The sequence below is a fragment of the Brassica napus genome, chromosome C4, assembly GCF_020379485.1.
Source record: "Brassica napus cultivar Da-Ae chromosome C4, Da-Ae, whole genome shotgun sequence".
Classification (NCBI taxonomy): domain Eukaryota; kingdom Viridiplantae; phylum Streptophyta; class Magnoliopsida; order Brassicales; family Brassicaceae; genus Brassica; species Brassica napus.
In genome coordinates, this window is record NC_063447.1 from 14484408 (window position 1) to 14496689 (window position 12282).

The following is a 12282-nucleotide window of genomic DNA, read 5'->3' on the forward strand; positions in this document are numbered from 1 at the left end:
CAAGGCGCCTAGGTCTAGGGTATACTCGATATCATTAATTGCTACAATCAGATTTCGTATTCCAAATCGAAATCTGAATATATTACTTCCTTTGTTCCTTATCGTACACTATTTGATTGTTGTATTATAGGAAACTAATGTGGTGCTGGTCAATCAAATTAAATGTAAAAATCAATCAGTGACAATCACATTCCATTCTAAATTTGTCGTGGTTGACAATTCAAAGTTGGTCTTTAACTTAAATTAACCAAATCAATGCCACTAAATCTATATACGGCTATTCAATGTACGTAGATACCATAACTAAACCAAAAAAAGTGTACGTATATATCTATAAGATTTTGCGATTATGTAATAATTCTTGAACTTTGCGATTGTGATTGGTATATTTATCTATTACGGAGAAGAGTTGCAGCAACATATATATAAGTAGATATGTAGATACATACATACACAATGGATTTTATGTAGTCTAACTGTATAGAAAAGCATTAATATTTAAGTCATGCTATATAACGAATTGCTATATAAAGATGCGTAGCAAGTTGGCTTAAGTCAGTCTATATAACGAATTGCCATATTGAAATCGATCATTAGGAAGAATCTCAGGTTATGGCAATAAAATCTCTACATATTTAAAGATGCAAGCGTTTCTAATTGAAGCGTAGCAAGCAGGGTGCGACTTAATTTTTTTTGTGATGCAATAAGCTTATAGTATATACACTCTTTTTAATGTAATGAGCAATGACAAATTTTGTAATTAGTCTAGTTAAGAAAGAGTTTTTGAATATATGACTTCTGGTGCTGACACGTAGGAAATGACACACATGTAATAAACACATAAAGTAAAAGTTATTTATATATAACGCTCCTCAAATAATAAAAAAGGGATACACTATTTCAAGTTTTAGGTAATCTTGGATTTAATCTTTCTTGGGAACTAAATTATCATTACTAGACTTTGTTCCAATTGGTTTACATGGTAGATCGTACTAGAATATCGGTTCACTCTCTGATATTAGTTGGAAGGTATTCTAAATTCGGACAAGTTAGTGTGGTAAACAGTTCACTTTATAGCACTAAGAGCATCTCCATCCCAACCCAAAATCCTCAAACTTTGAGGTTTTGTGTAATTCCAATCCAACCTCAAATCGTCAAATTTGAGGTTTCACTATTCACAACTTCGAAACTATCTTTTATTTTCTTTTTGGTCTTTATAGTTATTTATTTCATAAATATTAGTAACTTTTGTTAATATCAAGTCTATAATGCAAATAAATAAATTTTTCATGATTTTTTTGAAGATTCATGGTTAGAGTAACTAACTTTCACCCTTAAAATAAAGTCTTGGGTTGGAGATGCTCTAAATGCATTTTTTTCCGGTTTTCAGTGCAGACTAGATCAGCCGGTAGAGTTCATTAAAAAATACAAAAGAGTAAGAATTGGTTGAATACGAGAGAATTGAAAGGTTAAAAAAAAAAAAGTAAGAAGGAAGCAAAAAATTCAGTAGGAGAATGATTTTGCTGGCCATTACTATTTAAGAGATCGTATCCCTCTCAAAGTTTTCCACATAAAATCTCTCATTACCCTCTCAAACCTCAAAGCACACCCTCCCACTCACTAACGAACTAACATGCGCACGATTGAAAACTATCGCCCCTCTCCCGTTGCTAAAATGAGCATGGTGCGTGATTCACCCGCTTACTTGGCCTGAATTCTCCTCCTCCTCCCTTTAAAAAAGGAACCGTCTTTTTCGCTTAGCTCTCTTCTCCTTTTCTCTCTTGTTTCAGATTTCTTTAGCTGAGATTGTAAGATTCTTTATCTCCGAGTGATGCAGAGTATGCTGAGATCAATTATTGACAAGAACCAATGTCTTCTGACATAAGCTAAACTCTCTTCTTACAACCTCTTTCTCTCTCTCTCTCTCTCTCTCTCTGCTTCCTTTTCCTCTCTCTTCTTCTTGTAAAGTTTTGAACTTTAGTTCGTGAACTATATGGCGGCAGCTCAAGGCAACAGATCTATCTCGCTGGTTCTGTTTCCAACTGTTTGAAAGTCTGCTTCTTTGGTGTTTTTTTTTTCTGAGGCTCTAGGGTTGTTAAATTAGATTCCTTTTGGGCTTTTTGGGGGGAAAGGAATGGGTAAGAGGCAAATCTCACAGGATGAAGTAGGTCCACCGATAAATCCAAGAGCTGGATTACGAAGAGAACAAGCTGGAAGAGGTTCATACAGGGGTAGTTAGTCACTTTGTAGCTTACCGAAGGTCAAAAAGGTTTCTTTTATTTATTTATTTTTGTGTCTGGTTAGGGAGAGAAGAAAGTGTACACTAAAGTTTGTTATTTTTAGAACCAAGGGAAAGGGTTTGTGTTTCTCACCTCCGTCTCTCTTGAGTCGGACATTAGTGAAGGGGAGTGGGGGGTTGTTTTTGGCCCTTTAGAATGGGTTCTACTTCGCAAGAGATACTGAGGAGCCTTTGCTCCAACACAGACTGGAAGTATGCTGTGTTCTGGAAACTTAACCATCGATCTCGAATGTGAGTCCTCTAACCATTTCCTTTTTGCTTTGAAAGAGTGTTTACTGTCATCATATGGAGCCTTATATCGAATGTAGCCTTATACAATAGTTTATTAAGTGGTTCTGAACTAGCTATTTAATTATAAGTTTATGTTCAGTTGATCAGGGTAGTTTCTGATTTCTAGACTGTCGAATACTTGCAGGGTACTTACCTTGGAGGATGCTTACTATGACAATCATCGGCACAACGACTCACTAAAAAACATGCATGGAGCACATGACCCCCTGGGTTTAGCTTTGGCGAAGATGGCTTATCATGTCTATTCTCTAGGGGAAGGGTAAGAATAATTTACTTGCTAACTCACTCTTCCTTGGCGTCATCTTTTCAACTTGGCTTTCATGGGTATCTAAAAAAAATGTCAAATGCTAGGCATCTTTTTATTGACACAGTTTGGCATTTAGCAGTTATAGCTTGGCTTGTTATGTGTTTTTTTTTTTTTTCGTATTTGTTTCTGTGACATCAGCTACATGATGAAAAGCTTTGTGTCTTGTCTCACTATTAGTTACAAAATCTTGCGGTTCTTTGTGTGGCTGGATGATGCTTTGACTGATCTTCTTTTGAATCATGTCTTATATTAACAGGATTATAGGACATGTTGCGGTTTCTGGAGAACATCAATGGTTATTCCCGGAATATTATGACAACTATCACTCAGTATCTGAGGTTAGGAACTTCTTATCTCGCGTTGAATTTTTCTTTTGTCTTCCATGTTTTTAAAACTGTATCTTTTTCCAATTACAGTTTCATAATGTTTGGGAGAGTCAAATATCTGCTGGAATCAAGGTATTTTTGAGATTTTTCATTACTGTTCCTTTTTTTTTGTCTGCTCTGTTAGATTAATGTCAAGGACTTTCTTTGTATCACAATTTGTTCTCCCTTCGTCGCAGACCGTTCTTGTAGTAGCTGTTGGTCCCTGTGGTGTTGTGCAACTAGGCTCTCTGCGTAAAGTAAGTAACATCATATATCTGGATAATAATAGCCAGTAAGAACGCAATGAAAGTATATGGACTTATTATTGTGTTCTTGTGTGGATTAGATTGATGAAGATGTAACATTGGTGAATCATATAAAACATATGTTTTTGGCACTCAAGGATCCACTGGCAGATCATGCAGCAAATTTAATGCAATATAATATGAACAATTCGTTGTGTCTGGTAAAGATCTTCTTCATACAAATACGGATTCACGTTTGTCTATATTTCTTGTTATTTGCGAAAACGAAAGAGTAGAATGCTAAGGCCTCTTCTAACAGTGACCTGAACTAAGCAATGATGTGCTGCATTATTATTTTGTTGGTGCAGCCAAAATTACCTTCTGAATGTTTACATGTTGAGGCTTTCTCTAATTGCTCTGGAGAAGTTGGCAAAGCTATGGAGGTGGAAGAGTCAAGTTTTCTAACTCAGTATCCTAGTTTACATCCGTATTTGAAGAATCATGCGCTCAACAACACAAGCTCATCTGCTTTAGCCATTGAGGCTGAAAGATTGATAACAGATCAATCATATCCAGGCCTGGACTCATCAACTTTTCATAATTTATCTGAGCCTATGCCGGAGAGGAGATGTGAGTCAAGTCGATTTGATGCTTTGATCTCATCTGGATACACTTTTCCTGGCAGCGAGCTGTTAGAGGCATTAGGCTCTGGTTTCAAGCAAACGAGCAGGGAGCTAGTGAAGTCTGAACATGGCTCAGCAACGAGACCAACAGATGATAATATGAGTCATAGCCAGCTTACGTTTGACTCTGCCCCTGAGAATCTTCTAGATGCTGTGGTGGCTAATGTTTGTCATAGCGATGGCAATGCCAGGGATGATATCTTCTCGAGCAGATCTGTACAGTCATTTCTTACCAGCATGGAAATGGCAGAACCCTCAGGTCAAAACAATCATATTATGATGAATCAGCTGCCACCAGCAGCAGAGGTGGATACTCAACAGAATACGTCAGACATCTGTGGTGCATTTTCTTCGATTGGATTCTCATCCACGTGTCCCAGCTCCTCTAGTGATCATTTTCAGACGTCCCTGGAGATGCCTAAGAAGAACAAAAAGAGGGCCAAACCTGGCGAAAGTTCTCGGCCTCGCCCAAGAGACAGGCAGCTCATTCAGGATCGAATCAAGGAACTTCGAGAACTTGTGCCTAATGGATCAAAGGTGACTTTGCTCCTCCTAGCTTACAAAGTTACTTGAAACATTGTTGGATAAAGTTATAATTGATTTTGTAGTCTGTTTCTAGAAGCAAATAGTTTTCGTTTTTGCCTGTGTTATTGCTATTTGCTAATAATTTTTTTTGTGATATTTTACAGTGCAGTATTGATTCTTTGCTAGAACGCACGATCAAACACATGCTCTTTCTGCAGAATGTTACTAAGCATGCTGACAAGCTCAGTAAAAGTGCTAATACAAAGGTAAGAAAAAGTTTAGATTTCTTGATGCTCATAGAAGTAGTTAGCTTATAACTCTGTAATCTCAGATGCAACAAAAGGAAACAGGCGCGCAAGGTTCAACCTGCGCAGTGGAGGTTGGAGGCCATCTTCAAGTGTGCTCTATTATCGTGGAGAATCTGAACAAGCATGGGATGGTGCTTATCGAGGTATGTAATTTCTTCTTTCTTCCTTTTTGGTTAGTGTTTGTTTGAACTTCCGTTCCCAAGTTCCAAGTTCTTAGAAATATTTTGGGGTTTTGGACAGATGTTATGTGAAGAATGTAGCCATTTTCTTGAGATATCAAACGTGATCAGGAGCTTGGATCTTACCATTTTGAGAGGCGTCACCGAGGCTCAGGGAGATAAAACATGGATATGCTTTGTAGTTGAGGTAGGAGTCAAAATTATTTACACTTCATCTTCATGAGAACTTTTTTTCTCTAGGGTTTTTGCTTGAGCATTGGATTACTATCGGTGACTAATATGGTCATTCATATGAAATGGCAGAGTCAAAGCAACAAAGTGATGCAGAGAATGGACATTTTGTGGTCTTTGGTTCAAATATTTCAGCCAAAGGCCAATGGCAAGCCGTAGTTGGTTGCAAGACTTTTGCGTTTACTTGGTTGGGAAAGGCTTTGGGTTTTTAGGTATAAAATTTAGCTCTCAGTGTGCATTTTGGAGTTTTTAGTGTGTTTATGATTGCATGTTGTTTGCTTTGGAGTTTGGATCCTTTTGAATTACACAGTAAAATATTATAAATCAAATCCCCTTAATGTTGTATTCTTATTTCCTTATTAACTTGAAACTTTTTTATTTTTTGTGCATTTTAATTTCCATAAATAAATTGAAAAAAAAAATTAAATCAAGATGTATATCGAAAACCCACAACGGTCATTATTTCGTCACTAACTATAACAAACTAATTTCCTTTATTCGATATATTAAGAAAAAGGAAAATATAGTGAGAGATTCGCTTGGACTATAAAAACACGAAACGAGAGTGAGATCGCACTTTTTCATACAACACTTCTTCTCTTTAGGTTTCTGTTCGAACTAGGGTTTCTTCTTGCCTACGCGTTTTCTTCCTTACCAATCTCTCTCGAGATTTAGTTCGACTTTTTCTAGGGTTTACAGAGAAGTATTACAGAAAGAGAAAGTAATGGCGATCATTAGGGTGCAACGTTGCAAAGACAAACCATTCATGAAATTCGTCAAGTTTTTAGGTAAAGATTCATACGGCTCCGTCGATCTCTACCGTCACACAAAGCACGACGGTTCAACCTCCTCCGACCGTCGGACTCGAAAGAAAGAGAGTTTCGAGTACTCTCCCAACTCAAAGGATCGTGCGTGTGTTTAGCAATTCTCTCCACGAAGGATTAGACTCTGACGGAAACAGAGTCTTCGAGATGCCTATGAGGATGATGATGTTCAACTTACATTGTCGAATTTTGGTTCATAGTGATTTTTCTCTCTATGGAGACATGATGGAGAAATGCTTCACTATATCTTCTGGTTGTTAATTTAATCATTTACTGTGGGTGTCATCAGATAATAATAAGCCCCATAGGAATTTGATTTGATGATCTGAAGATAAAGATGTATATAATCGTCAACAAGTAAATCTTCGTACGCGTTGCGTTAACAAACACTTCCAAAACAAGAAATAGAAGGGTAAAATCGTCAATTTAATAACAAACAAAGTTCCTTTTTCGACATTGCAATACTAGTTAGCGAGAGTCGAGCTATCTATAAAAACAGAAACAAAAAGTGAGATCACCAGTTCTGTTCGTTACTACTATTATAACTCTTCTCTCTTTGGTCTATGACTATGATCAAACTAGGTGTTTTCGTTGTCTTACTCGTTTTCTTTCTCGCGGGAGTTGTTACACTTTCTCAAGGGTTTATAGAGACCAATCACACAGAGAAAGCAAAAGTGTGGCGTTTCAGTGACATACCATCCATGAAGTTCGTCAAGTTTCTAGGCAAAGGTTCATACGGCTCCGTCCACCTCTACCGTCACACAACACACGATGGCTCAACCTCCTTCATCGCCGCGAAGAGCTCCTCGGACCGTCGGACTATCCAAAGAGAGTTTCGAGTACTCTCCCAGCTCAAAGGATCTCCTAGGATCGTGCGAGTGTTTAGCAGCTCTCTTCACGAAGGACTCGACAGAATCGGAAACAGAGTCTACGAGATACCTATGGAATACGCTTCTGCAGGTACTCTTTCAAGTTTCATCCGCGTTAACAAACAGTTGAATGATTCGACCGTCAAAGATTTTACTAGGATGATACTTCAAGGTCTGGTCTCGATTCATAGTCACGGTTATGTTCACTGCGATCTTAAACCGGGCAATCTCCTTCTCTTTCCGGTTTATGATCAGCAAACATCGACTAATCACACTTATGAACTGAAGATTGCGGATTTTGGATTGACGTTGAAGGAAGGAGAGGAAGAATCTGATAATTGGAAGTACCATTCTCCCTATGTGGGAACTCCTGTCTACATGTCTCCCGAGTCTGTCAGAGATGGTACTGTCGGGAAAGCCCTAGATTTATGGTCCTTGGGTTGCATTGTTCTCGAGATGTACACTGGTAAGCGTCCGTGGTCAGAGGTTAGTTTTTATGATCTTGAAGATTTTTTAGGGGAGGACAAAAAGGTACCTGAGATTCCAGACACTGTGCCGTCTGATGCAAGGCAGTTTCTGGACAAGTGTTTTGCAGTGAAACCTGAAGATAGAGGAACCGCTTCTGAGTTGTTGTTGCATCCGTTTCTGGTCGGAGATGATAAGAAGATTGCTGATGACACCACAGCACCGACGAAGAGATGGAGGAGGATGGGAATCATGAAACCTCCGGCTAAATTGGAAGATAGTGTTATTAAAACCAAGGCATTGAAGGTGAAGATGATTTCATTCAAGAAATCCCTAAAGCTGAAGATTCCTCCTCCTAGACCTCCAAGTTCCACTTTTGTTCCCGTTCACTAGAGTTTACTGGAAAAGCATTAGTTACCACTGTAACAAATGTTGAATCTTTTTTTGCAATTTCTATTTGCATCTTTTAGTATAAAAAATTTAATTGATATCAGTATAATTCAACATTTTCTATGTCCAGTTTAAAAGCCAATACCACCCCAAGAACAAAACTACAGTTGTTTACTAGTATTAAACGATCATATCTGAAAATATGTTCTTAGACAATATAGTCAATAGAGCTTTTTAAGTAGTTAAAATCAATATTGCAAAGAATCATGTCACTATAGTGCAATATGCAAATTACATGTAAAATATACTTATAAAGCGCAACCAGTGTTGCTTGCTAGGCCTGAGCGTTCGGGCCCTCGGTTTCGGTTTGGTTGATTCGGATATTCGGATATTTGGTGTTATACTCATAAATCCCGTTCGGATTTTACTAATTATCAAGTTGGGTTCGGTCCGGTTCCTTCCGGGTTCGGTTTGGATCGGATTTTAACCAATGTTTGAATAGTCCAAAAATATATTTTTAAAACCTCAAAAATTGATAAATTGTTTTTTCAAAATATAGAAAATATTCATGAATCTAATTAAAAATTAGTTAAACTATCTAAATTAACTAAAAAGTATTCAAAATAACAAATAAAACAAACTACAAAAATATTTTGAATACTCTAAAATATCTAAATCACCTTAACATATATAGAAACATTAACATATTTAACTAATTTTGGATATCTTCGGATTCTAGTTTGGATTTCGGTTCGGTTCGGGTTATAACCAAACTCCAAAGTACTAAACTCATAAGCCCTCTTCGGATTTTCTTGTATAATAATTCCGATCCAGTTTCGGTTTTTCCGGTTCGGAGTTAGGTAGGAATTTTGGATTGCGGTAAAAACGCCCAGGCCTATTGCTTGCTGTGTTAGGTAGGAGAAGAGAAGATCATGAAAACCCAAAACATCAGAAGACGAACGTGTATGTGTTGCGTTATATATTTTCCTATAATGACGAACGTTTTTGTGATTGCAAGCGTGGAAAGGAATCAAACAGAGATCCCACTTGCGTGCCTGGTGTTGAGATTAAAAAGGAAGGCAGGTGTTTCGGTATTTTCCTTTGTAAATAATCTGAAAAAGGATAATTGTCAACGCAATCACTGGGTCCCCCAGAAAAAGACAAAACCGGGTGGGTAAAACCCGAACCCGAGAGAGAGAGAGAGCTAGTTTAAAGGTTTTGTGTTTGCACATTTGCCTTGATTGCTTCATCGGCAAAACTTACTCAATCCCTAATCTATCACAAAATCAATCAAAACCAGAAGACGATTTGATCACCTTGCACGTACGTCTTTGAGGTTAGCGAATCCCTCTTTCTCTCTCTCTCTCTCTCTCTAAAAGATTCCTTTTTTCTTAATTTTCAATTTGTGATTGATTGCAAAGGAGGTTTTTAGCGTTCTTCTCCTTCTTCTTCTTCTTCTTTCTGGTCACGTGTTTTCATCCTCGTTGCAGTTACCTCTTTCACCCACGTATATGCTTCTTGAACTTCGTTTACTTTTTTTTTTTGTTGGTACAACAATTTTGATTTTTATTTTTGGTTCAAAGCTTCAATTTTGTAAAAGTCCTTGAATTTCAACTTGGCTTACATGTTAGATTATTTTGCAAATCGAAGACCTAGTTCATCTTAGTAATCAACCAGCTGTGTTACTTTAATGATCTACAAACTTGAAAGTTTTTGAACTTTTTTTTTATGTTTCTGAGTTTTCGAGTTTTTGTGGGTGATTTTGAAGAAAAGGGGTTTTGCTTAATTCTTAAGAAGAATATGGATACAGAGAGATAGCTTTGTTGCTGCTCCTCAAAAATATTAAAGCTTCAAAAAGGCTCCTAGGATTTGGGGGAAAATTTGCTTAATGGAAACACCTATGCAAGGGTTTGCTTACAAGTTGCATTACCCCCCCACCCCCATCTCCTCTTGGATACATTAGCTGCTTCTGTTGTCTTGCAATCCTGTTTCCATAAGTCAAGAAAATTGATGTTTGTGTGTACGCCTTCCTTTTATCTCTCTGAATTTTGAAACTCTTTCCCTTGACAGAAAGGAACCGTTCTTGGATTGAGACAAAGTAATGGATTTTAAAGGTATAACATGGGTTGGTAATGTCTACCAGAAGTTTGAAGCAATGTGCTTAGAGCTCGAAGAGATCATCGTCCAGGTAACTGTAATCATTTCTACTTGCTTACCACGGTGTTTTTTAACTCTTTGGTTTGGTTCTTAGGACACGGCTAAATACGTTGAGAACCAAGTTCAGACGGTTGGAAACTCTCTCAAGAAGTTCTGTTCCGATGTGGTTCAAGATTTCAACCCCGATGAGACTGTGGATTCGGGAAAACCCTCACCCGTTTCCATGTTACATGAATACGCTCCTGTTTGTTCCTTCAAAAAGAAAAGAGATTGCATGAACCAACAAACCAGAGATGTGAAGCAAGAACAAGAAGGGAAGAAGGATGTATTTGACGTGAAGTTCCGTGGTGTTGATGCAGATGATTACGATATCTGTACTTCTCCTAGGCAGTACAGTTACGGAAGTCCGTACAGAAGAACACAGCTCGGTCGCAAACAAGTCACTAGGCCTTACACAGTGAAAGACTCGAGCAGTATATCGTCAATGGTTCATAGAGCTCGTGTCAAACATGATGTTGGGACTGTTAAGTCAAGTGATCCTCCTCCAGGTGGAGTAGTAGCAAGACTCATTTCTAAAGACAAGTGTCAGAAATATGATAGAAGCAAAGGTCAACACGGTCTAACAGTGGTTGATTCTGTCAGAAGCCATGAGTCAGAGCTTAGAACCGAACATGACCACGGTCTTACGGTGGTTAATCCTGTTAGAAGTCATGACCACGGTCTTGGGGTGGCTGATTCTGTTAGGATCCAAGATTCAGAGATTCAACCATCTGTTGCCACAAGCTTACCTGCAGGATCTGATGGTAAAATTTCTGCTTTTCATCTCTCAGATTCTTTCCCTTTTGGACTATGGATTCATAGACCAGATCTTCTTCGTTTATATTGAGCAATTAACATTACATAGGTTCTGTATCCTTGAGGAATTTCTTGCTGTTAAAATGGAATGCACATGATTGGAAATAGCTCAAGGTTTGAGTCACTTAAAATCTTGATTATGGTTTTCTTTTATTCAGATTGCATAAAGGAAACCGATGAGGATTCAATGCAAACTAAAACTAGTTCGAGTTCTGTCTCAGAGTCAGAGCAGAAAGCAGAGATTCTTCAACAGCTTAGTGGAAGATCAGTTGAAGAAAGCTGTATCATTGTGGATAGAGACGATTTGCATTGTGTTTTCCCTGACATGAAGGAGAATGACAAACACAAACCTTACAAGGTTCTTGTCTCTTTCTTTCTCTTTTCTTTATTTCACGTTTGCATTTATCATCACTCAGAAAGTGACATCGCCTTATAATAAACTGATTCTGCAGAAGATCAGGGACGCAATTTCTTCAAGAATGAAGCAAAATAGAGAGAAAGAATACAAGCGACTTGCCCGTCAGTGGTACGCAGAAGATGTTGAAAATGGTAGAGAAGGTGGCGACAGTTCGAAACAGATCGAGGAAGATCAATCACCAGAAGAATCTGAATGGGAGCTCCTGTAAAAGAATGTTTATGGTTACACATATAATGTAAGTAATTAAGCACCACTATCTTTGTACATAAAGAATGTATAAGCAAAACATAAGAAGCAGCTTAAAGCTTCGTCTAGTTATATAATGAATCAAGGCCCTTTATCTTTTTTCTTGTTTAACTTCTTTTTATGATTGAGTACACGTGTTTAATTAAATGTGTATGGGAGAAAGTCTTCTCACGGGTTGTATAATATTCTTATTTCTTGTCTCGTCTAACTTAAATTTCTAGTTTGTTCCATATGACTCGTAAATATCGTTGATCAAAAAAAAAAAAAAAAAAAAAAAAGACTCGTAAATATCAAACACTTGTCATGTAACAATAAGTATAAAAATAAAGAAAGACTAATATTATATGAGCTAAGATATGACTGCGAAATATTGCACACTGATCATTGACGTTGAAAAAGAGTTCCTGCAACGTCACCATCTATATTTTATCTTCTCAAAATGATTCTCTTTTAAAATTGATCAAATTTCCAAAATAGCACATTTCTAAGTTTATGTCACAAAAATAGCCTTCATGACCAAAATAACATTTTATTTTTTAAAAATTTTAAATTTTTTTTATTTTTCAAAATTTGAAATCTTATCCCAAAACCTCACTACCCAACTCTAAATCATAAACCCTAAATC

At 37.4% G+C, this 12282-nt stretch overlaps 3 protein-coding genes across 4 annotated transcripts; all 3 read left to right on the forward strand.

Moving 5' to 3' along the window:
• Positions 1-1538: 1538 nt before the first annotated feature.
• Positions 1539-5811, forward strand: LOC125585359 (transcription factor bHLH155-like). The gene is made up of 11 exons (XM_048754282.1): positions 1539-2530; positions 2715-2849; positions 3154-3235; positions 3314-3355; positions 3460-3519; positions 3609-3728; positions 3876-4727; positions 4880-4981; positions 5047-5166; positions 5264-5389; positions 5506-5811. The coding sequence occupies exons 1-11, from the start codon at positions 2436-2438 to the stop codon at positions 5590-5592; spliced, it is 1821 nt and encodes a 606-aa protein (XP_048610239.1). The 5' UTR covers positions 1539-2435; the 3' UTR covers positions 5593-5811.
• Positions 5812-6041: 230 nt separating this feature from the next.
• On the forward strand, positions 6042-8967 carry LOC125585360 (mitogen-activated protein kinase kinase kinase 20-like). Its single transcript, XM_048754283.1, has one exon. It carries the CDS (start codon positions 6821-6823, stop codon positions 7982-7984), a length of 1164 nt encoding a protein of 387 aa, XP_048610240.1. The 5' UTR covers positions 6042-6820; the 3' UTR covers positions 7985-8967.
• Positions 8968-9178: 211 nt separating this feature from the next.
• On the forward strand, positions 9179-11760 carry BNAA05G11610D. Of its 2 annotated transcripts, none has more exons than XM_013893296.3 (5): positions 9179-9317; positions 10052-10169; positions 10233-10941; positions 11152-11351; positions 11446-11760. In XM_013893296.3, the coding sequence occupies exons 2-5, from the start codon at positions 10083-10085 to the stop codon at positions 11617-11619; spliced, it is 1170 nt and encodes a 389-aa protein (XP_013748750.2). In that variant the 5' UTR covers positions 9179-9317; positions 10052-10082; the 3' UTR covers positions 11620-11760. The 2 variants fall into 2 exon arrangements, with proteins under 2 accessions (XP_013748750.2, XP_013748751.2); XM_013893297.3 differs by lacking the exon at positions 9179-9317 and adding an exon at positions 9378-9488.
• The last annotated feature ends 522 nt before the right edge of the window (positions 11761-12282 follow it).